This window comes from Perognathus longimembris, chromosome 17 (assembly GCF_023159225.1).
Source record: "Perognathus longimembris pacificus isolate PPM17 chromosome 17, ASM2315922v1, whole genome shotgun sequence".
Taxonomy (NCBI): domain Eukaryota; kingdom Metazoa; phylum Chordata; class Mammalia; order Rodentia; family Heteromyidae; genus Perognathus; species Perognathus longimembris.
In genome coordinates, this window is record NC_063177.1 from 55520128 (window position 1) to 55544394 (window position 24267).

General features: G+C 66.1%; 1 protein-coding gene across 1 annotated transcript; it reads right to left on the minus strand.

Moving 5' to 3' along the window:
* Positions 1–8895: 8895 nt before the first annotated feature.
* LOC125366320 (translation initiation factor IF-2-like) lies at positions 8896–11162 on the minus strand. The gene is made up of 3 exons (XM_048366907.1): positions 11135–11162; positions 10619–10890; positions 8896–9875 (listed from the first exon to the last, which is right to left on the minus strand). Exons 1-3 carry the CDS (start codon positions 11160–11162, stop codon positions 9462–9464), a joined length of 714 nt encoding a protein of 237 aa, XP_048222864.1. The 3' UTR covers positions 8896–9461.
* Between the last annotated feature and the right edge of the window lie 13105 nt (positions 11163–24267).

Genomic DNA, 24267 nt, shown 5'->3' on the forward strand with positions numbered 1-24267 from the left:
AGCCACCCCGCCCGTCCACGCCCCCAGGCAGAGAGGGCCACCCTCACCCACCCCGGGACCAAACTGGCCAGCAGCCACCAGCCCCGCACACACCCCTCCCCCGCTGGTCTCCTGAGCCCGCCGCTCCCCCCCCCCCGCCCGTCCACTCCCCCAGGCAGAGAGGGCCACCCTCACCCACCCCAGGACCAAACTGGCCAGCAGCCGCCAGCCCCGCACACACCCCTCCCCCGCTGGTCTCCTGAGCCCGCCGCTCCCCCCCCCCCGAGGGCCGCCCCCCCGCGGGGGCCCGTGACACCCTGAGAGCCTCAGAACTCGCGCACACCCCAGTGCCCGTCCGTTCCTCCCCCCTGCCCCGAGCCGCGGCCCCCCAGCCCCCCAGCCCCCCAGCCCCCCTGCCCCCCTGCCCCCCTGCCCCCAGCCCCCCTGCCCCCCTGCCCCCCAGCCCCCCTGCCCCCCAGCCCCCCAGCCCCCCAGCCCCCCTGCCCCCCAGCCCCCCTGCCCCCCAGCCCCCCTGCCCCCCAGCCCCCCTGCCCCGCTGGCACACGGCTCGGCTCGGTCCCCGTCTCCTCGCCGTGTCGGCCACGTGGTCCTTCCCCTGCCCCAGGTCCTACGCGGGCGGCCCAAGCCTCAGGTCCAGGGGCTTCCTGGGGCTCCGAGGACCCCGACATCCCAGCCCCTGCCCCCCCCCCGTCCCTCCTCCCTTCCACCCTGCGCTGTCCGTCTTGGAAACCTCAGGGCCTTCGCTTCTGGTAGCCCTCCTGCTGGAAGGGTGGGTGCCGGCCCCCAAGGCCCCCCGGGGCAGGCTTTGCGGGGACGTGGGGGGCTTCTGCTCACCCCACCCCCGCGGCCCTGAGGCGGTGGTCTGGGAGACAGACCTCTGGGGCTGGGTGTGGCTCTGCCGGTGGGCGGAGCCTGTCAGGCGGGGGGGGGGGGACCCCCAGTTGCCCTAGCGTGTCTGGCCGGTCCCCTCCCCTGGGGCAGGCAGGGCAGCCCCGACGGGCGAGGCCGAGCTGCAGAAGTGGACGCAGCCAAGCCCGGGGCCTGAGGTGAGCGTGTGGCCAGCCCCGAGGCCGCAGCCCAGGCCCCTCTGCCTCGCCCGTGGGCGGGCTGGGAGCCGCCAGCACAGGCCCGGATGATTGGCACGAGATCAGTCAAATAGGCCCGTGGGTGGGAGGGCGGGTCCAGGAGGCCGGCCCTCCCCCACTGGCTGATTTACAACAAAGGCCAGTGCGGTGCCGCCGCCAGGCTGGCCCTTTTGTCCAGGTGCCACGTCGGCTGGACAGTGACAGGAAAACCATCTCTGAGCCCACGCTGCACCATGTACAGAAATTAATTAAAAGCAGGTCACAGGCCTACAGGTGAAAAACAAACCCTAAAGCTTCTAGACTAAAACCTAAGAGGATCCCTTCAAGACACAGAGGTCAGCAGAGCTTTCTGACGGAGGACACCAAGGCCACTAGCCAGGAAAGACGAGACTTCATTAAAATGAAGAGCTCGGAGAAGCCACAGGAGAGAGAAAGGTGAGCCACAAGCCCTCCTCTACCTCTGCGTATCGGGAGAGGCCGGTAGATGCGCAGTCAACATTGTGTGTGGAGAACATATTAAAACGTCTACAAATTAGTCAGAAAAGACAAAGCAATGGGTTTTTAAAAAGAGTTATACACAAGCCCCTCATGTGGCCCAAGAGTGTCAAATAGCCAAACGGCTCGATGAAAACATGGCCAGGGGACACTGCCAGCGCGCACGTGGGAAATAGCCAGTCTCGCTGGCCAGCAGGAAATGGGCTCCAAATCACCAACGATGCTGCTTCCATCCCCGAGACGGACGGACAGCTCCACGCGTCTGTGAGTTCCTGGGACAGCCGGGCGTCCCCTTGTTCCCAGCGGACACACAGGGCAGGGCAGCCACTTCTGAAAGCCATTTGATGGCCTGAACTCATTCCCATACCCACTCAATGACCCAGCCACTCAGCTCCTACCTACCTGGAATTAACACGCATCAACTAATTTCACGTGAACTTAACTGGGCCGGAGGTGCCCAGATATTTGGTTCCGTGCTACTAGGGAGCATGTCGTCCAGGGTCTGTCTGGTGAGGTTAGCCTCTGACTGGGTAACGCAGACTGACTCTTCCCAACGTGAATGGGCCTCCTAGAATCCGTTGAAGAAAGACCCAAATGGAACAAAAATTATAACCCTCCAAGAATCAGAGGGAGTGGGACTGGGAATGTGGCTTACTGGCCTAGTGCTCGCCTAGCATACATGAAGCCCTGGGTTCGATTCCTCAGCACCACATATATAGAAAATGGCCAGAAGTGACGCTGTGGCTCAAGTGGCAGAGTGCCAGCCTTGAGTAAAAGAAGCCAAGGACAGTGCTCAGGCCCTGAGTCCAAGCCCCAGGACTGGCAAGAAAAAAAAAAAAAGAATCAGAGGGACGTTCTCCTCCCTGCCTGTGCTTGGCCAAGGGCCGGCTTGGGACCTGCACGGGGCCTTCCTCCGCCTGCCCACTGCAGGCCTTGGACCCGTTAACTCCATCATCACTCAACAGATGCTCTCCGGTATATCTCTTCAGATAGACGTATGGGCATCTCCTATTGCTTTTAGCTCTGTCCTCTAAGACAGTACAGAAGAAGGATAAGGGCATTTGTAAGTCCTACAAGACATCTAAGTTAAAAACAGGACAAATCACAGTTCCCAAGGCCAGAAGCCTGGAGTCCGGTGTGGCCTCCCTGGTTCCTCCTGGCGGCTCTGTGGCCTCTCCCGTGGCCTCTACCGAGGCTGCTCCCCGGCCTCCGTGGCCTCCTTGCTGTTCCTCGTCTGGTAGCTGATCATTCTCAAGTCTGCTCCATTTTCGTGGGGCCTTTCTCTTTTCACCGCAAGTCACGTCCGCAGGGCCACCTCAGGCCAGCAGGAGCCCCCCGCCCGGCCTCTGGGTCCCCAGCCCATCCTGCCTCACCTTCTGAAGCCGAGCGCCGTGTCCCCTGGACTCCAGCCTAAGCTGCGGCTGGTGGCTCGGCCACGCTGACCACAGCAGCCGAGGGGGGCAGTTTCTCTTCATCCTGCCGAGTTTAGGCCAGGGAACAGAGAAACAGGAACAGCGAGGATTCTCAACTCTGGCTAGGGGCCTCGTCCATCAGAGGGAAGCCTAGAACTGGGTGGTCCCCATCCCGGCTCTCTAGAAACACACCAGGTGTGTGTGGGTGTGCGCACATTTTCCAGAAGAAAACAGATGCATGTCAAGGTCACCCGTTTCTCCAGGGAGGTGGCCACGGTGGAGACAAGGGCCACGGGGGGGGGGGGGGGACACGCAGGCTGGCGGGTCTGGCCAGCGTCCCCACTCTCGGAGTCTGAGCTTCTGTTCCCTTGTTTGTCTCCCGCGAGAACATGCTGACCTCGGCAGGAGTGGCGATGTCCGTCCGGCGAAGCCCACCAGTCCTCCAGCGAGGCAGTGATCGCAGCGAGCCAGAGCAGGCGCCCACGAGACACCAGCCTTAGCCGAGGGAGGGGCGAGGGCCCCCCAAACCTGGCTCTCTTCAGGCCCTTTCCAGACAGGAGGCATTTCTGCCTGAAGGCAGTTTGAAAGGCTCACATTCCAACCTGGTGACCTCCAGATCCCCCCAGGCACAGCCTGGGTTTCAATCCCCCCCCCGCCCCCCCCATCCTGGCTCCCGGGTCTTTCCAGGAAGACCATCTTGCACCTGTTCCCCAGGAAGTCAGAGCTGCCTCAAGAACCAGCGTGGGTCAGCGTCCTGGGCCACTTCATAGAAAAGGACCACAAACTAAGGTCTTTAAAAAAGGTGATTATCTTAGTTCTGGAGGGCAGGATTCCAAACGGAAGTGTCTGCCAGACCCCCTTCCCTCCGAAGGCGACATCACTCAAATCTTTGCCTGTCTTCTGCATCCCTTCTCCCCCCCCCGCCGCCCCCCCTGCTGCCCCCCCCCCCCCCCCGTGTGACTCAGGACTTCATGAGTCCCAGGCAGAGCCGAAGCAACCGAGCCCTGCTTCCAGCTCTTTTTCTTTAGTTTAATGTTTGTTTTTAGTTTTGGTGTTTTGTTTTTTAAACAGTCTCTCAGCCAAGTGCTGGTGGCTCACGCCTGTCATCCTAGCTATTCAGGAGGCTGAGATCTGAAGATGGAGGTTTAGTCAGCCTGGTAAAGAAGTCAGTGAGACTCTCCTCTCCAGTTAAGCCCCAAAGAACTGAAAGTGGCGCTGTGCTCAAGTGGTAGGGAGCCAGCCTTTCCTGGGGCTTGAACTCAGGGGCCTGAGCGCTGTCCCTGGCTTCTTTTTGCTCAAGGCTAGCACTCTGCCACTTGACCCACAGCGCCACTTCTGGCCGTTTTCTATATGTGTGGTGCTGGGGAATCGAACCCAGGGCTTCATGTATAGCGTCAAAGCTCTCTTGCACACACACACACACACACACACACACACACACACACACACCCGAGTGCATGTAGGACCCCGCCGCCCGCCTATCCCAAACCCACTGCTGCTGTTTATGTAAACATGGTCTGCCCTGCCGTCCTTCTTGCCACCAGGAGGCCTTCTGGGATTGACCCCCAGGCCAAGTTCCCCCCTCCAGTCCCCAGCCTCCCCCAGGCTAACTCAGCAACTGGACCCCCTGGTTGGCAGATGTGGGGGCCTCTGCCCCTGGATAGGCAGGAAGTGATGTGGGAATAGCTTCCCTTCCGCTGGGCCTGGGGGGCGGGGGTGGAGGCAGTCACTGGGGAGAAGGTCCTGTATGTCAGAACCCCCCCCCCCCAGTGATCCAGCCCTCCCCCCTCTCACCTCCCCCAACGGCTGCTGCCATTTTAAGAAGAGAAAACACTTAACACAATGGTTCTAGACCTCAGACCCCTCCACACCCCACTTCAGGAGGGAGCCTGCCTGGGGGGACTGGGTCCCACACCCTCTAAGGGTTAACTGAGGCCAAGAAGCCAAAAGCAGCTCTTGTTCTGAAGCTCAGTGATCCCAGCCGCCCCCCCCCCCCATCCCGTGGTCCCCACGGGGTGTGGGTGCAGACAAAGCCGTGTTCATAGCCGCCCTGGGCCCGATGACACCGGCACAAGGACCCCATTCTCTGCGGTCCCCAGCTGCGTCCCCTCCCCCAGCGGGCCTGACATCAGAGACTCCGGGTCAGACATCCTGGGAGCCCTCCCCCCCCCCCCCAGGCTCAGCTGCAGGGCTCCGGGAGCTTCACCAGGGGGCCCTGGTGGGCGGAGTCCGGGGTGGGCCGTCGGGGTGGCCGCCCTCGGTGGGGTGGGCGCACCGCCTACTCAGTGGGAAGCCGCCTGCACTTTAACAACTGATTTTTGAACCTAAAAGTGGAGGTTCACATCCAGCCTGTTAAATGTAATCTCCTGGTGGCGGGCCAGCCTGACCTTTCTGGATCTGGCTTCCAGATCCTCGCGTCTTAGCAGTTCCTCCCTACAGCAGGCGGGCCCGGAGTGAGCACCAGGCTGAGGGCGGGGAGGGCGCCTCCCCGGGTGGGGGGGGGCTGGGTGGGAGGCCGCCGCTTCGAGGTGAAGGTCTGCGGTCCTGTCGGGACGCGAAGGCCGCCCAAGGATCTGGGGGCCGGGGTCGGCGGGTGGGAGCCCCACGGGGGGGGGGGAGCCCCTTCCCCGGCCGCCCCCACCCCCACCCCCGGCCGCGCCCCCTTCCTCCTCCAGGAGCCCAGGCCGCGGCCTCCCCACCCTGCGCTCCAGGCCGGCGGGACCCAGGCCCGGGCGCGCCGGCGGGGGGGGGGGGGGCAGAGGTGGGGTGCGCCCGGCTCCCAGCCACCCCCCTCCCCGCGCGGCCTTCCCGGAGGCTCGGACAAAGGCAGGCCGGGCGGGCGGCGGCGCCTTTAAGGATGCGTGCGGGGCGCGCCCGGCGGCCCTGGGGCTCCCGGGACCCCCCCCCCCCCCCCCCCCCGCCCCGGGCCCCAGCCTCGCGGGTCCGTCCTCAAAGAGGAGCGGGTGCCCCCGGGCCGGAGGCCACGGGGACCGGAGGCAGGAAGCCCGGGGCGCGCGGCGAGCTCGGCCTCCCTCCCCGCAGAGCCACGGGGAGGAGGCGACGGGAGGGCCCGGGCCCCTCGCGCTCCCCCGCCGTGCGCCCCGGCGGCCCTCGCCCCCCCTCCGCCTCCCCCTCCCTGGTGGCTCCTCGCCCTCCCCCCTCCTCCGCCGTGCGCCCCGGCGGCCCTCGCCACCCCCCCCCCTCCCCCGTCCCCCCCCCCCCCCCCGCCTCCTCCACCCTGCGCCCTGCACCCCGGCGGCCGCTTCTCCAGACCCGGGTCCCGGGCGCCGCGCCCCGTTCCCGGCCGGCACTTGGGGGCTCCCACCACCCACTCCGGCTCTCCTGCTTGGGAAGGCCGGGGGGCTGCTAGGGGGCCGGGGAGACCCGCCCTGGAGGCCGGCAGGGAAAGCATGGAGCTGGGCGGCCCCCTGCCCAGTGTCTGTCTGCCCAAATGGAAGGTTCTGGAAAAGGCCCGAGCGGCAGACCCTTCCGGCCACCTTCCTGGTGTGTGGGGAATTTCCCGGGAGGATCCCTCTGCGGGAATTCTACCCTCTTGGTCCGAAAAAAACTGACCACTGACATGAACTGGGGTGAAAGAGGTATTTCTGTAGCTCAGGAAAACATGGATTAAATGACTTTTAACTTATGGATCGAGCACCCTGTTGACAAAAAGGCAGCGGCCAGGCTCCGGATCAGGTGGGCGCCCACAGTCGGATGGGCCCCCCAGCTGTGGGAACTCGAGGAAATCTACTTCTGAAGGTAGCCAGGCCCAAGCCTGGACCGACTCCCCAGACACAGCGGGAGGTAGCAGCTGCTTCTCAGGGGGGACCCGGGGCCCAGCGGGTGGGCAGCACTGTCCAGGCGGGCGCAGAGGTGCGGGGTGGAAGCCTGACCTGACCGGGGGCTGGTGACAGGAAGGAATGCAGATGGGAGGCCGTCCTGGTGATGGATGAGGGAGGGCGGGGCGGTGTTCCAGGGTGCTGCCTGCCCAGGCCGTCAGAAGTGGAGGATACGGGGTCAGGGGACCCCACAACCCTGTCCTGCCCAGTCTTCCTGATTAAGCAAGCTGGGCTTGGTCAGAGGCACTGAGATACCAGCATGCATAGTATGCATCTGTCTCCCAGGGCCTAGGAGGAGGTTGGAGTCTCCCCCCCGCCCTCCCCCCCCCCATTCTACCTGCTGGTCGTGGGATCAGGCCAAGGAAGTCTGGCCTTGGAGACCAGGGATGGACGTAGCTGATGGTGGTCAGTGTGAAAACCCAGACACAGCAGGGCGCCGGCACTTCCTTAGAGGCCAGGCCGGGAGCCTGCGGCGGCTTGGGGCGGTGGGGTCGTGCAGAGGAGGGCTTGAAGTCAGGCTCCAGGCACTAGCACAGACCCCCTAGCCGGCCCAGGGCCCTGCCCAGGTTCTGAGAGCCACCCAGCCCCCGCCCCTGCGGGAGACATCTGAGCTTTGCCTCCCGGGGGTGTGCTCCTGGAGTCAGGGGGGCCCTCCCTCAAAAAGCAAGGCAGTTTGGGTCAGCTTCCGGCCGTGCCTCCATCTGGGGGGGGTCGGGAGGGGGATGGCATGCCCTCTGATCCTTCCCAGACTCGGCAGGGGCGGATGGGGGGGGCACTGAAGCCAGGAAAGATCAAGCGGAGCCTTAGGCAAGGAGAGCAGAGGAGAGCAGAGCGAGCAGCGCGTGGAAGGGGAGCAGGTCGCGGGCTTGGGCTCCCCCAGCCCCGGGGTCCCGAGCGCCCGGCGCCTTCCCGGAGCCTCTTCCTTCCTCGTCACCCGCCACGGGCGCTGTCACTAATGAAAAGGCAGGGCGCAGCCTGGCCGAGGATGCCTCTGCCCTTCATGAAAATTGCTTTAATCGAACCCAGATGGGTCTCTTCCCTGATAACCTCATACGACGGGCACCCTGAATTATACTTTCCGTGTGAACACACCGGGTTATATTTAGCCACAAATTACGCCTCTGTTTAACAAGCACCTTCCCTGAGCGGGGAGGGGGCTGGGCAGCCTCCTGACCTGGTTGGACAGAAGTGAAAGCTTCCCCTCCCAGGAAGGGGGGCAGTGTTTCCCCAAGGCTCAGCGCCAGCCCCCGAGGTGTGCCTGGGATGCTGCTGTCTTTGGGCTGAGGGGGGAAGGGGTGCCTCCAGCCGGCCTCGGGACACCGCCCCGTCGCCCCTGGGCTCAGTGCGGATCGGGGAGCGGTGCTGCGGGGGGGGGGGGGGGGGGGGGGGGGGGGGGGGGGGGGGGGGCTCCGGCTTGGGCTGCTCCCAGCAATCCTCCTTCCCCGTCCCTGCTCTCTGCCCTTACCTGGGGCCCCTAGACTCTGGTTGGAGGGGCAGGGATGAGCTGGCGGAGTACCCCCTTCTCTGTCTCCGGGCCCAGCTAAATAACAAACATCTGTGGCTGAAAGCGTTCTTCTGGAGAGCGACGCCCCCCCCCCAGGAGGTCTGCCCTAAACCCCAACACAGAAAACCCGACTGAGAAAAGGCTCCCTGGGCCCACGCAGAGCCCACAGTACCGCCAGGGCCAGGAGGGCTCTCTTGGACACACTAGAACCTTCCCCTCACAGGCTCCAGGGACTTCAGTGACTCTGGCAAGGCCAAAGGTGGCAACGAAAAGGAGCGCCCCTCCTCCCGGGGTGGGGGAGGGCCTCCTTGCAAGGGGGGTGCTGTCTGAGGGCTCACACGCTGGAAACTGCTTCCAATTTTATTATATGTGTTTTAGCCTCTCTTATTTGACAGGAGGATGCAAATTCTTACTACTCCCCCACCCCCTAGCTGTGCTTTGCAGAAACGGATTCTGGGGTAAGTGGGGTGGGCTTAGACCCCCCAGAGTCCAGCCCTCCCGCCCCCACCCTGGGGTCTAACATGCCCACGGTCCCCAGGCAGGTTCTAAGGCCGCCCCTACTCCTCCTGCCCCTTTAGACCTCAGCCTCAGGCCTGGCCGCCGGACCTGTCCCTCGGTGCCTCTGGTGGGAAGAATTAAAGAGTCAAATTTTGTCATCGAGAAATTGTTTCTAATTGCCCTTTGACTAATGGCCCAGGGAACAATGGAAAGACACCAACATGCAATTGCCCAGTGGCACAGTGCTGCTGCTCTTTATTTGCAGTGGTGACTAATTCACAATTTTATGTAACTTGCCTGACACCCTCCCCCCCCCCCCCCCCCCGTGTATTAAAAAAAGCTTGTTTAGTTGGTGATTCCCAACCGTGGGGGTCACGGTCACTGGGGAGCTTGTGGGGGTGGAGACAGGACTTGGGCTGCTGCTTAGGCTTGGACATTGCAGGGCAGGAGAGGGGCGGGAGAGGGCCCCCGAGCAGGGGAGCAGCACCTCCGCGTGTGCGAAGCGTCTTGGCTGCGTGTTCTGCACACACGTGCAGCGAGTCGTGTGTGTGATGACGGGTGGAATGCATGCACGTCACGGAGCACACGCTGTAGCACCGGCCTGTGCACACGAGGAGGGCGTGTGAACTCACAAGCAAGCAAGTACCACGCGTGAGCGTTCTGCCGAGGTGCCAGGCACACCTGGCTCTGTGAGGTGTCCACCTGTCTCCTTCCCAGGCCAGGGAGCCCGAGGCTTTCTACGAGGCGGTGCGGGTGGTCTGTGGCCTGTGCTCTGGCCGCAAAGAGAGGGGGCTGACTGCTCAGTTTGCTCCTGACCGGGTTCCAGGTCTCCGGACACAAAGAGAGGCCGGGGATGCCACTTCTGAGGCCCGGCCCTGCTTAGAGCCCGCTGCTCTAAAGCCTGGGTGACTGCGGAGACCTGGGCGCGGGAGCCAGGACTGACCTGGGGTTTAGCCGTGTGCGCTCTCCTCCTCCTCCTCGGCCCTTCCCGGTCCTCCTCGGGCTCGGGAAGGCAGGGCGGCAGCTCCCACACCGCGTTCCTCTACAATTGAAAACATTTGTTAGCTCTGGACAGCAGGAAGAGTGAGAAGGAAACCGGGGAGGATTCCTCCAGGCCAGGAGCGAGCCCCAGCCAAACATGCCCGGGCCCGCCCGGGAGAGGAGCCCGCGAGGGGAACACGGGAGCTTATTTTGGTCCTGCAGAGCTACCGGGAGGCCAGGCGCCCGCACTGGGCAGCCGCCAGCCCTCACCGCATCCAGCGGGCCCGTCAGCAGCTATTTGCTGTAACAACTGTTTTGAAACAGTACTGGGGGGGGGGGGGGAGCCCACTGGATTTGTTTTTAGTGAATGCCGGGGGAGGAGGGCGGCGGCGGGGGTGGGAGCCGGGGCGGGGCGCGCGTGCCTCCCCGGCGGCCGGAGGGAGGCAGCGCCGGGGGCGAGGCCGGGACTGCGGGACCCCAGCGGGCTTCCGGAGGGCGGGGTCCCCGGGCCCGGCGCGCGGCCCGCCGGCGGGGGGACCGGCACGCGCCCGCGTCCCCGCGCGGATCGGTGGGGGGGGGGTTCGCGGGGCGGGGCGCCTCCGTCCAGCCCGGCCCGCGCCCCCGGAGGGCGGCTTCTCCGGAGCCGGGCGGCGCCCCCGGCGTGCGTGGGAAGCGGGCCGGGTCGGCGCGCGCGTCCCGGGCCCCGCACACCCGCACCCCGGCCGCGCGCCCGCCGGACCCGCCCCGCCGCCGAGCGGCGCGGGCCTCCCTCCGCTGCGGGCGCCGGCGGGGCCCCGGGCTTACCTGGAGCTCCTCCCGGCCGCGCCGCCCGAAGCGGGCGCCGGCCGGGGCTCCGTCCGCGGCGGGCGGGCTGGGCGGGCGGGCGGCTCCGGAGTCCCCGCCGGAGGCGCGCGGCCCCCACCCCCGGGTCACCGCGGCCCGCGGGGGGCGAGGCCGCCCCGGCCGGCGCCCGCTCCCACCCCGAGGAGGATGCCTTTGATCCGCAGACTCGCCGCCGCACCTCGGCGCTCGGGCGGCCGGGGTCGGCCCGCGGGGATCCTGGAAACGGTCCCCAGCTTATCTCCTTTCATCAAGCGGCCTTGGGCAGCCTTGAAACCGCGGAGCCAGTAATTGCTTTTTTCAGGAGCCCAGTGCGGACTGGACACCAGCCAATCAGCGCCTTGTTTACACTCGGTGATTGACAGCCCGCTGGCGGAGCGCCCGCCAATCCCGGCGGCCCCGCGGGAGAGGGAAGCGGGGGGCGGGGAAGGCCTGGAGACGCCGGGCTTCGGCGTTAACCCCTGCGTGGCCGCGCCGCACCCCGGCTCCCGGCGCGGGCTCCCCGCATCCCGCTGCGAGGCGTCTCTTCACCGCCGCCGGGACACCACCCCGACTTCCCGGGAACAGACACCGCCGGGTAGGAGCCCAGGAACCCGTGAAGGAGTGGTGTGCTTCCGATCCGGACGGCGAGCTGCCGGCGGCTGTTCCCCCACCGGGGCGAGGACTCAGCGGCCGGGCCGGGGGCCGCCGTGAGAAATAAACGCGGGGCCGTGGCCCCCGCGACCGTCGCTCCCGCCAGTCATCCCGGGAAGGCTGCTCTTGGCCGTCCAGCCCCGGTGTTCACTCGGCCTCTGGACCCGTCGAGATGGTCCCAGGGCGGGACTGGGGGTCGGGGGTGGGGGGGGCCCGGGGCTGCCAGGCCGTCCGTGGGCCACGCGGGGCGCGTCCGCGCGTCCCAGAGCACGGGTCCCAGAGCGCGCGGCGGCCGGGGAGGGGGGGGGCGGGGAAGCCCGGGCCGCCCCGAGGGGGTGGGGCCTCCCCGAGTCCGGGCCCCTCCGCCACCTGCCGGGCGACCCCCAGGTACGGGAAGGACCGACGTCGGTTCTTACCGAGTCGTTGGCGCCTCTTCCTCGGACGTCCGGTGAGCCCGAAGCGTTGGATCCGCAGAAGGGGCGAAATAAAGAATAAAAAGGCAGGGCTCTGGCGGGTCCGGACACGCGTCCCCCCCCCCCCCCGCCCTCCCCTTCCCTCCCGCCCCCGCGCCGCCACACTCCCCATTCAGCAGCAGCCATCTGCGCAGAGGAGCTGCGCAGTCGCCGGGCTTGAATTAGGCGCCACCGCGCTGGGTAGTAGCCCCGCGGCTCGCTGATTGGCAGCTCCCTGGCCCGGCGCCAGCCTATGGGGAGGCCTGTTTACGCCGAATGAGTGGCACGAGCTCCCCGGCCGCGGAGCGCCGCTCGGCCCAATGGGCGCGCGGGCTGCGCCGGGCTGCGCGGCACGAGCTTATTAGTATGCAGGGCCCGCGGCCGGCCGCGCCCGGGCTGCAGGTTTGAGGGCCGCTCTGGAGGGGCTCGCTAGAGTCGTTGTTGTGGAAGCCGTGCATTTACAGTGCAACAGTCAGCACATTGAAAATACCAATAGGAATACAAAACAAAGTCACATTACTGGTTTAATTGTATTGCATTCAGTTGTATCCAGGAAACAGCCTCCAGTAAGTAACTGAAATTGCTTTCTTTTTTTTTTTTGCTTTTATATTTTTATTATTATTATTATTATTAGGTTTTTTTGTTTTGGCTTTGGGGATTGACATTTTTAGCGAAGGGAGATTCAGAATTGTGCTAAGAAGTAATCTGTCTTCCATTTTTAAAGATCCGTTACCAGGTCGAGTCGAGAGGCTTTTTTTTTTTTTAAAGATGGACTATATATGAGTGCGATCTTTTTCTCTGGAAAAAAAAAATCTTATCGATCGGTTTAAAATTCCCCCCGTAATGCGTCCTTGCTTCGCTCGGAGCGCTGGTCTCGATCGACCACCCAGCCTTGAAAATAAATAACCGGGACGGGGCCCGCCCGCCCGGCTCCGGAGGAACCCGAGCGGACCCCGACTCGGGGCGCCCCCACCGGCCTCCCCTCCCCCAGCAGCCGTGGGCGCGCCCCGCCCGGCCCCGGCCGGCCTCGGTGGCCCGCGCCGCTGCCCGGAGGGGCTTCCCCGGCCGCCGCGCCGGGCGGGGAGGGGAGGGAGGGGAGGCGGCGGGCGATTCGGGCTTCGCCTCGCGGAGCGTCGGCTTTCTTCTTCTTCTGGGGGGCGAGGGTGGAGGAGGGGAGCCGCTCGGAGCTCGGCCGTCTCCACGCGTGGGTGGGTGGTGGGCCCCGCGCGGGCTCCGCGAGCAGCCGCGGCCCCGGGGGCAGGAGCGCGGCGCGGCCCGGGCTCCGGCTTCCGTCCTGGGGCGGCGCGGCCGTTTCGCAGGAGCGGGTTCGCCCGCGCCGCCCAGCGCGCCCGGCCCCAGCCCGCAGCCAGGCCGCGAGGCGCCCCGAGCCGGCCCGGGGAGGCGGACGCGCCCGAATTCCGGTCCCCCACGGGGGCTGGAGGGAGACCGGGCTTGGGGGCGCAAAAGTTGGAAACAAAGCCGACCTGAAGATGAGCCGGTGCTCCCGGAGCGCGAGCCGCGTGCCCGGGCCTCCGGCCTGGGGGAGCGGAGGCTCCCGGGGTCACGCCCGCCACCCCGGGCCGGTGTTCGGCGGCTCGGTTCCTTCCGTGGAGGCGCGGTCGGCGGTGCTCCCGCGGGCGCGGGGCCCTCTGCCCGCGGCGCTTTCTCCCCGGCCCGGCCCTGCCCGGGGCTGCGGCGCGGGCCTGGCGGCTCTCCCCGGCAGCCCGCCCTGGGCTGCAGCGGGTGCGCGGGGCGGGCGCCGAGCCTGCAGCCTCGGCCGGCGGCGGCGCCTCGGCTCCGGCCCCGGGACCCCCGGGCGCTTGGCCGCGGTCTCCGGGCTCCGGGCCCCGGGCGTGGGCAGCCCCGGAGGCGCGGCGCGCGGCGGCCGCTCCCGGGAGGAGAGAACACAAAGGAAGGGGCCTCCAGCCCGGGCCGGACGGCCGTGGCGCGAGCCGGCGGCCTCCCGCCCTCGGGTGGGGGGACGGGGCGGGCTGCTGGGGAAGGGCGCTGGGGCCGGCGCCGGCTCGCCGCGGGGGGCGCCGGCAGGACCGGCGCGTGGCCTCGGAGCCCGCGTCCCGAGAACTGCGAGCTGCCCGCGCTCTCCCGGTCACTTTGAAATGTGGGGGGGGCAAACAAAAGCCGAGGCCACACGGCCCCCCGAGGCCCTCCGGCGGGAGCCCCCGACCCCGCGCCGGCCCCCGGCGCCGCGGAAGCCGCCGGTTTCTGGCCCCCCCGCTCCCCTCCTTTCTTTCCCTTTGTCCCACCGGACGCCCTCCCGGGCCGGGCCGGCGCCTGCCCGGGCCGCGCCGCGCACGTCCCCGGCTGGGCCCGGCCCGCCCCTCCCCCTGACCCCCCGGCGTCCGCAGCTCCCGGCCCGGCGCGCCCCGGCCCCCGGTGCCCGGCTCCTCCGGCCCGCGCCGCCTCGGCGAGCCGGGCTGTTTGTTGCACCCGGGGAAGAGCGGAGCTCCCCGGAGGGAAGGGAGCCCCAGACGCCTTTGTATGCCGATTCGAGACAAAGAGCGGCCTTTGTGTCGTCCCGCTTATTTACAATGCAAAGGCCCTCCGAATAAAATATTAAAAAAAAAGCTTATCAGCTTAGCAAATATGTATTCGCTTAATACATTGTTTTTGGTTATAGATTAAATCAGACGCAAAATAGTCTGCAAATAAAAACATTGTAGAACCCAGAGCGTAAAATGCAACAATTTTAAATGCTATTCCAAAATAGAAAACACCCCAAGCGCTTTGTTGTTACCGTGGACGGCCCCCCCCTTTTTTTTGTAAAGAAAAAAAAGTGAGTCTTTCTAGAAAGTTCACAATAATGCGGGGTCCCATCCTTCTGCCTCCTTTCCGAGGTGATGGCCAACGTTCGCACAATGCATGTTTGGGAATCACGAGAAATACGTGAAGTGAAGCCGAGGGGGCGGGGGGGGGGAGCCTGGCGGCGGAGCCCGCGCCCCTCGCTGAGTTCGAAATGGCCCCGTCGTGGCTGGCGGTGGCCGCGCCAGTGGGTGGGGGTGGGGAGACGAGGGGCAGAAGGGTCGTTTTTTCGGCGGGCCCCGCAGGGAAGTGGGTGGCGGAGGCCAGGGTCTGTCGGGCCCCGGGCGCCGGGAAGGCCGCCCGGGGCCGCCTCCACCTTCCTGGGCCGCAGCAGGGCCGGTCGGCCTGGGCGCCGCGGGTCCTGGGTCCCCGGGCCGCGCGGCGCAGCCTCGGAGCAGCCTGGGCTGGGCAGCCCCGGGCAGGCGATGAATGGAGACGCGTCGCGGCCGATTTGGGAGGCCCAGGAAGAACAATTTCTGACTCTCAGCCCCCCGCCTCCCCCCCCCCAGCCCCCAATTCGCCGAAGATCCTGGGCGAATTTGATTGGGGGGCGGGGGTGATTGTTCCAGCCTCGCCTGGAAGCTCCCGGCTCTCGGGGACGGCAGGCCCGGCACTGCGGCGCGGCGGCCCAGGTGACGACGCCCCGCGCGCTCCGGGGCTCGGGGGACCCGGCGTGGGGCTTCGGCCTCGGTGCCGGGCGACCGAGCCCGTCCGGTTGGGGAGGGGGGGGGGCGACAGATTCCAAAGAATGGGCTGGAAGCCGCATGGGGGGATGGGAGAGGGGAGAAGAAGGTTATAAAAAAAAGAACTCCGGAGTTACAATCAATAAAATTACTCGCTTAATTAGCATGGTTACTCGGTTAAGCGGAGTGCCGCGAGGGCCGGGCCGGCGGGGCGGCGGGCGGGCGGTGGGGGGCGAGGGAAGGGCGCGCGGGGCCCGGGGCCTTTTCCTCGGAGACACCTTCGGGGCGGCGGGGGAGGGGAGGGGAGCGGGCGGGCGTGCGTGAGTGTGTGCGCGCGCGGGGGTGCGTGATGGCTTCGCGGGCTCGGGCTTTTATCACCCAGCGGACCCGGCAGCCTCTTCGCCGCGGCGCCCGCGCCGCAGGGACCCGCGGGGACGCCACGCCGCGCGGCCCCGGCTCCTCCAGGCCCCGCGCGGCCGCGCCGGTGCGTGCGTGCGTGCGTGTGTGCGCGGGGGCCCGGGCGCGGGGCGGCGCGGGCCGCGGGGGAGCCGGCCGGGCGCCGGCTCGGGCCGCGGTCGTGGGTCCGGCGGCGGGCGGGGCGGGCGGGCGGGCGGGGGGGGCGGGGAGAGCGCGCGGGGCGGGGACCCCCGGGCGAGCCGAGCCCCCGAGGTCACCGAGTCTCCTCCGCTTGCCCCCGCAGATCATGGACCTTCACGGCGGCCGCCGCTCGGTGCCCGGCCGCCCGCCCGAGAAGCCCGGTCCTCCGGCGTGCTGACGGGTCCCGCCGCCCCTGACGCCGGGGACCCCGGACGCCGCCGCCGCCGCCGCGCCGCCGCGCTCCCCGCCGTCCCCGGGCCCCGGCCGCGCGGCTCCCGGGAGGCGGCGGCGGGCCGGGGCCGGGGCCCGGCATGGATGGCCGAGACTTCGCGCCGCCGCCGCCGCATCTGCTGTCGGACCGGGGGAGCCTGGGGCACCGCAGCGCCGCGGCCGCCGCGCGCCTCGCCCCGGCCGGGCCCGCCGCGCAGCCCCCGGCGCCTTTCCAGCCGGGCAAGTACTTCCCGTCGCCGCTGCCCATGGCGTCTCACGCAGGTCAGTCCCGGCCGGGCGGGCGGGCGGGCGGGCGGGGACCCCGGCCCGCGGGGGGGGGGGGGGAGCCTTCGGCAACCTGCCCCGCGCCGGGCGCACGGCGCCGCGCCCGCCCCGCGCACCCCGAGGGCCCGCATCCGGCTTGCCGGGCGGCCCTTCCTGCGGGAGCAGAGCCGCCCGGGGGCCGGGGCCGGGGGAGGGGGCCGAGCCCTGCGCGGCGGGCGCCGGGGCGCGGGGCGGGCGCTCCAGGGAGCCGCCGGGCGAGCGGCGCCGACCCCGGGTCTCGATCAAGCCTGGAAGTGCCGGGCGAGGATGGGTTTGCAGGGGGTGCGTTTGCCTTCACCAGCGCCTCTGGGCTCCGGCGAAAGCCCCGCCGGAAGAAAAAAAAGGGGAACAATGGGAGGGCGGGCGTGCGGGCGGCGCGGGGCGCGCGGGATTTCGGTGCACGCGAGTCGTGCGCCTGGGCGCCCGGAGGAGGAGAGAGCCCGGGCCGGGCCGGCGGGCCGCGTGGCCGTCCCCACCCCCGGAGCCAGCCCGCCCTCCCCCTCCCGGAGCTGGCCGGGCCCGGGAGCCCCGGGGCACCGGGGAAGGGGCCCACCCCGCGCCCCACGGCCGCCCGGGCAGAGCCGGTGGGCCCGCGGGCCGGGTCGCGATGCTGTGTGCAGTTTGGGAGACATCAGAAATGTTCGGTGCCTTTTTGTTTTTTAATTTGACGGTAACAGTTATTATTGCTAGCTTGATGAACTGTGAATACTAATAAAATTATATCTGCTTTAATGGGATTACAATTAGTGCGTGGATTAAAACGGATGGCTAAGGCGGCACTGGAAGGGGAACGTAGGAAAGAATGGTGACCGAACGGAAAACGTACATTTCCTTAAAAAAAAAAAAGACAAAAACCAAACTCAGAATTGCTTAATTGCTAAGGAGCTTCCAGCATTTTCTTCAGGATTCTCCCCGTGTGCACCCCCCCCTTCCCTCCTCAGGTCAGCTCTGCCAGCCGCAGCTCGCTGCCTTCTCTTTCCTTTCTAGAAAAGCTTTGGGAGGTGGCCCAACCGGGTTCTTTCTTGCTCTTCCCATTTTTCTTCTCTCCCCCTTTCTTTTTTCTTCTCCCAGCTTTAGAGCTGGAGAGGGAGAGAAAAGTACTTGCCTGAACAAATGGTGATTTAAAAATACCTTTTCCTTATTGTCGCTGTGGTATTAAGTGTCTCTTCCCACCCCTGGCCGGGAGGCTGCCCACCCCCGTCCAGACCCCACTGGGAAGCTGGGGGGGGGGGGTTCTGGCTGCTGGGACAGTTCCCCAGCTTCCTGGCCAGCCCTGACCTTCTAGATGCAGGCTTTGGGCTGTGCTGGGGGTGGGGCGGCTGAGCCTGCTGTTGGGGGATGGGGAGGGAGCCTCCTCCTCCACCTCCCCCCCCATATGCTGAGCCCTCTGGCCCTGTGGGTCACAGCAACCCTGAGGGAAGGGGCCCTGATGGGGAGAGGTTTTCTCAGTGGGGCCCTGGCTGGCTGGGGCTCCCCTCCCCCCCCACCCGCCCCTAGTACTGGAAGAGCCACATTCCCCATCCGTCAGGTCGCTGTGGCCTGGGGACCCCATTCACTAGCCCACTGCCTGGCCCTCTCTGGGTCAGCCGCCATTTCTCTTTTCTGCCCTTACTTTGAGATGTAGGTAATCCCCAGTCAGGTGGGATGTGGTGGGCCCGGCCTGGACCTTTGTCTTTCCTGCTCTGTCTAACTTGGACCACGTGGTTCTTGGAGTGTGGGCCACGGAGGACCATGAGGAATTGCGCCAGGCCCTGGCGTATTCCTCTGTTGTGTTCCTTGACCCAGACCTCCTCTCCTCCCCGTGCCCCCGGGGGCCCCCTGAGGGCGAAGGCGTCCCTCGGGGTCCCCTCCGTGGGGGCTGGAGGGCACGTGTCCCCCATCCTGGAAGCCCAGTTTCCACCCCTGGGGGACTGGAGCTGCCTATTGTGCTTGGAGTTGTTGGATGAAGCCCTTTGCAGTCTCAAGGAGACACGATATTGTATTGGGCTGAAAAATTTGCTCCTTGCGTTTTTTTTTTAACCGAGTTACACCTGGCTGCCTTTACTTTTTGTCTGTCCTCTGTATAGATCTAGTTGAGAAAAAAAGGCGTGGAGCGAGTTAAATAACGTGTTTCAAGCCTTCTGTGCGGGTCTCCAAATGGCCAGCTTGGTGGACTTTCCTTCCATTTGCACGGACAGGCTTGACTGCAGGCTGCCGGCGGGGCGGACAGTCTGTCGGTGGCGGCTTCCCAGGCAGGTGGCAGAGCAGCCAGCCGTGGGGCTGCCGTCCTAGCTCTCCAAGTCCTTCCCACTCGCGCTGGGCCGCGCTCCCTGGCTGGCTTGGCAGCTGCCGCGCTGGGCTCGGGCTCCCCACCGAGTCTGCCCTTCTTCCTCCCCACCCGGCACTTGCCCAGGGTCAGCCGGGAGGACCGGGGTCTGCCGTTGTCTGCCGCTCTTCCAAAAGCGAAAGTGTCGTCGGCTTTATATGTGGTCTGGAGGTTTCCTTGCTTTCTTTTTTCCTGTAAGGTCTTATGGTAAAGTGCGTTCCTGTAACCTTGTCACCAAGAGGTGCAGTTAAAATGTTTGGAACCATTATTTTTAGTGCAGTGTTAGATTTTGTCTCTAATACAGATGGTCCGGAGGCAAAGCTGTGAAATCTGGGAGGGGGGAGGTTAAAAAAAAAAATCAACAAGAAACAGCCCAAGCTTTCTCCTCGGTGTTTCTGCCTGGGGTGCCTGGAGACAGGGCCGCCCCCAGAGGAGCCCCGGCGCCCCGGAGCTCGCTCACTCCGCCGGTAGCTGGGCCCCGAGAAGCCCGGGGGATGAGCCCCTTCCGGCCGGGTGGGCTCGGTCCTCCCGTCTCCAGTGACCCCTGGGGCGGGGTCTCCGCAGAGGGGCTGTCTCTGTGTTTCTCTGAGTAGTCCTTCTTTCTCTCTTCGGGGGGTGAATTGCCCTGGTCTGCAAGCCAGCGCAGCGCGTCCTCTGGAGACGCTGTGGGACCCTAGAACTGCCAGTGTCCTTCCTGCTCAAAAAAGTGCGTGGGGGTGGCGGATCTCACTAAGTAGAAAAAATAAATAAATATCCGCTCTGCCAAAAACTCCACCCAGCCCTGTAGAGATTAAAGAAAAAAAACCCCGCCAGGATCACTTCCTGTGTGAAAAGACCCTATGGAAGGCCCCCCTCAGTGTGTGTGTGTGTGTGTGTGTGTGTGTGTGTGTAAGGAAAAAATACATTTTCGTAAATACCTCATTAACTCCATGACAGGACCAGTGCCTCTGCAGCAGTTACCAACATTAAGTAGGTGTGAAAAGAGTTACTTTGGAAGCCAGTGCCCGTCCTGGTCTCCCAGTGACAGAGCTAGACATCAAAGCGGCCTCGGCCCGCCCAGCGGCGGGGATCCGGGGAATCTGGCGGCCGCGCCGGCCGCGCCCACCCCGCCAAGGCTGTTTTTGGAATGTGGGTTTTTTCTCAGTGGGGTGGTGCTGCCACCATGGTCTGATTATTCCTATAAGGAGATGCCGGGTTCTCCATAGGAATACCCAGGTCACGTGAGCATAAGGCAAATTAGTGATGGAGGCAGGGAGCGGCTTTGTGCAAATAGCACATCTCCCCTGAAAACACACGGCACCCCCAAACGCTCCACGGTTATTCTTAGAAATCTCCCTTGGCTCCCCGCGAGACAGGGTTCAACAGCCCGCACAGACAGGACAAAACGCATAGGAGGTTGTTAGAATAACATGGATGAGGCTAAAAATACCCCTCAGAAACACACATAAAAAAGCCAAATCCAACAACAGAACGAGCTAAAAATATTCCAGGCTTTGGCAAAGAGCAGAGTTAAATAAATTATACAAGAGCCATTCATGGGAGCAAGTTGACTTTCTCTCTTACGGGAACTTGGTTCAAGCTAATAAAAATAATAATTTACTAGCCACTGAGCTTTGCATGAGTTTAAATTTAATTGGTGGGGCTTCTGGCGTTTGTCACTTCTGGGCGATTAGTGGGCTTGCCCTGGCCTGGGGCAGGGTGAGGGGCTGCTGGGCGGGGGCGGGGCGGGGGATGGAGGGGGGGGGGGGCTGGGCCGGACCAGCCGGGGCACCCAAGGGGGCCAGCGGAGGAGGGGGGCCACTGGGTGTTTGTCCGTCCAGGAAGACAGAAAGGGAGCAGGCAAGTGCGGCTACTTTAATTTGATAAATGGTTGTACACCTTTAAGAGTGTGTTTTAACAATCAAGATACACTCCAGCAAGTTGATAGGATGTTCGCTGTCAACTTACATATGTCATCAGAGCGGGCTGAGCATAAATAATGTGGGGGCACTCAGACTGCGCTACACAGCCTTTCCCTGAGGCGCAGGCCTGCAGGTAGCACCGGCCACCGTCCCCCCAGCTCGAGAAGGGGGGCACTAAGTGGCTCTTTCAACTTGGGGGCTTGGGCCACGGTTCCTGCTCTCTGGGAGGTCCAGGTCTCCCCACCACAGTAAGAGCGTCTTGCTCTGAAAAACCACCCGTGGCCATGGGCCCAAGTCTAGGATTAGGTGACTGATGTGTAAATGCAGCCGTTTTCCATGCATCTGAAACATCCCCTCTGTTTGCGCTCTGCTTTTCCTCCATTGCTCCCTAATGAACCTCCCCCCACACCTTCCTGACTAGGCCTCTTACTTCCCCAAGGACTACATTTCCCAGAAGGCCTTGGGCTCGCTCCAGAGTCCCAGCGCCCCCCCCCCCCCCCACTGCCCCTGAGCTGGGACTTCCAGAGCATGGATAGAATTCAGCTGGCACCACCGGGGATCCGCGCTTTCTGGGGGAGTACCCCTCCCCCATCCTCTTCCAGGGCCTCTGAACCCTCACCTGCTTGACGCCCTCCAGACTGTCCCGGGGTGGGGTGGGGGGGGGGACACCTGCGCTGTCCCTGAGCTCAGCCTGTGGCCTGTGCTCTTCACAGAGCAGCTGGGACCCCGCCTGCGTGGCAGAGGGCCTAGGAGAATCCTTGGAGAAAGTCAGCCTTCGGGGTGCCCCTCCATCCCCTCAGCCTTGGGGTGCCCCTCTCCCCCCACATTCCTGATGCCCTCCGAGTCCAGAGGCCACCCACCTTCTTAGATGACTAGCGTCCTCATGGATGGCTTTGGCAAATTGTTCAAAGAAACCCAGGGACAGAGTGGCCTCAAGGTCCCCTTCTCCTGTCCGGAGGAGGTTCTAGAACCCTGGCTGGCTCCCTGGCAAGCTCCTGGGGGAGACCTCCCCAGGGTGCCTCTAGGAGAGGTCTGGAAGGTCTCTGCTGAGTGTGTGTGTGTGTGTGCGCGCGCGCGTCCGTCCGTCCGGTCCGTCCTCCACAGACACGCTGCGAACCTGCTTCGGGATACAAAGCGTTTCCAGTCTCATTGCCGTTAGGTGACTGGCGCTGCCCCCTTCCCCTCCAGGGCATGGCTCTCCTGGGGTTCCCTGGCCCCCATTAGCCTCCAGGACCCCACTGCTCTTCTCCGCAGACGCGGTGTAACAAGCAAAATACAGAATCGCAAGCCGCGTGCCGCGTGTAGGAGATCCCCGGCGGGCCTGGCGGGGCCTGGGGGCCGGGGCCCCGGGCGTGGGATGGTGCTGGCCGGGCCCCGCCGCCGCCCGCTGACGTTTTTATGGGATAATATACCGTTTAGCTCGCGCGGGCCTATTTGTCAGTGGGCTGCCCCTGTTTGTCGTAATCTATAATATCACCGCCGCCCGTGGCCCCTGAGCAGCCACCACCGCAGACCGGGGGACAGGTGGGTGCGGGGCTGGGGGGCGGGCGGGGAGGGGTGCAGTGGCCAAACTGGGAAGCAGTGGGCGGCGCTGGAGCTGCGGGCGCAGCTGTCCGCGGGATTAGGTTCCAGATTTGAGGGGCCAGGAAGTGCTGCCTACGTTCCGACCTGGGGGAGTGAACAGGTGGGCCGGGCTGCCGCCCCCCCTCCCCGCCCGCCCCGCCCCAACAAAGAGAGCAGTGTCCTCGCACAGGGAGGGTCCCCTGAGCCCCAGGACCGGGAGGACCGATGCGGCGCCCCACCCCCGGCAGGGGAACGGTCTAGAAATGAGGACCCGGTGAAGAAGGAAGGGGTGTACCTCTGGTAGACGCCTCGGAGCAGAAGACTGGGGTCCCCCAGGGGAAGGGCTCCGTGGGGGTTGCTTTCTGGGGGCACTGTGCCAAAAAAGATCCTTAGCCCTACTAAATAAGAAATGAACGGGCCTGCCGCCATCTTCACCGGCAGAGCGGGGCCCCCCGGGACCCCCACCCTCGTTCCGCGGCGCCAGGGCTCCCGTGGGTAGGTGGGGAGCAGAGCTGGGTGGGTGCAGATGGTGGAGGGGAGGGGGGCCGGGGAGCGGATAGGGGCGGGACCCCAGGCCTGGGGTGAGCTGGCCTCGTACATAGCCCCCCCTTGTCCAAGGCCATCCCGCCGATGGTGGGCATGGAGAAGAGGCTGTGTGGCAGCCCAGTGCCCGCGAGGGACGGGCAGAGCCTTCCTGGCCTCGCAGGTGACCGAGGCCTAGGTTAGAGGCCACCGGACAGGCCATGACACGCGGCCACCCTGTCCCCCGCCCCCTCCCCCCGCCCTTCACCTCCCATCCCGTCCCTTGGTCCTTCCGCTCCGGGCTGCTGCAGGGAATGGGGCTGCGGGTGTCCCGGCCCCCTGTGGGACCTTCCCCGAGGGCCGCCCGCCCCAGTGTGGCTCTGCTGGTGAGCCGGCGCCCCTGCGGCGGGCATGGGCCCCTCGGGGCCCCCCGAACTTGCCTGGCCGCGACCCTTCCCAAGCTTCTGCTTTGCGTGGAGACGTTCCTTTGTCCCGTTCAGTGCAGACACACGGAGGAGCCCGTCCCCGCCCTCGGGTGCCCGGCCATTCCCCAGACCCGGGCTCCTGACCCTCCACGGGCCCCGGGTGCCCGCCCTCGGGTGCCCGGCCACTCCCCAGACCCCGGCTCCTGACCCTCCACGGGCCCCGTGTCCCCGCCCTCGGGTGCCCGGCCACTCCCCAGACCCAGGCTCCTGACCCTCCACGGGCCCCGGGGTGCCCGCCCTCGGGTGCCCGGCCACTCCCCAGACCCCGGCTCCTGACCCTCCACGGGCCCCGTGTCCCCGCCCTCGGGTGCCCGGCCACTCCCCAGACCCAGGCTCCTGACCCTCCACGGGCCCCGGGTGCCCGGCCATTCCCCAGACCCGGGCTCCTGACCCTCCACGGGCCCCGTGTCCCCGCCCTCGGGTGCCCGGCCATTCCCCAGACCCCGGCTCCTGACCCTCCACGGGCCCCGTGTCCCCGCCCTCGGGTGCCCGGCCATTCCCCAGACCCCGGCTCCTGACCCTCCACGGGCCCCGTGTCCCCGCCCTCGGGTGCCCGGCCATTCCCCAGACCCCGGCTCCTGACCCTCCACGGGCCGGGCCGTGGGGCCGGAGGCCCTGCCCGAGCTCGGCTCTGCTGTCCTTCCCCGTGGCCCTTCGCCTGGACCCCTGCAGCGCTCCGCCCTGTGTGGCCGCCGCCGCCAGCACCCTCTTCGCCCCCCAGCCTCCCCCTTCCTCCCCAAGAAGTCCCTGAAGGCCCACGCGCTCCGCTGCCCAGGTAGACGGCCTGCACCCTGCAGCCCAGCTGCCCCGAACCCGCGCTCCCTGCTGCCCCGCCCCCCATGGCCGCCGCCCGCTCCCCTTCTCCTGCCCGCTTCTAGAGCGGGATTCTAGCTCCCCCCCCCCCCCCGGCCTGAATCCCGAGGACACCCTAGACGCTTGCGGACCCGAATGATTTTGGTTTGCCGGCCCCGGCCCTCCCCCACGGTCCACGCAGTCACCCCTCACCCCCCAAGTCTCCTCGGGCAGCGAGGCGGCACCCCCACTCTCCAGCTCCTTCTGTGGCCCCTAACCCCGTGACCGGAAGGCTCTGGCCAGCGCCCTTACCCACGCGGGGGGGG

Excerpts from the sequence above, each read along its gene's own strand:
- LOC125366320 (XM_048366907.1), bottom strand. The coding sequence starts at position 11,162 with ATGCGGGGAGCCCGCGCCGGGAGCCGGG. Across the intron at positions 10,891-11,134 it reads AGCCCGCGCCGGGAGCCGGG|CTGGGGACCGTTTCCAGGAT; the intron begins GTGCGGCGCGGC and ends AAAGGAGATAAG. Across the intron at positions 9,876-10,618 it reads GCGGCCGGGAGGAGCTCCAG|AGGAACGCGGTGTGGGAGCT; the intron begins GTAAGCCCGGGG and ends TTTCAATTGTAG.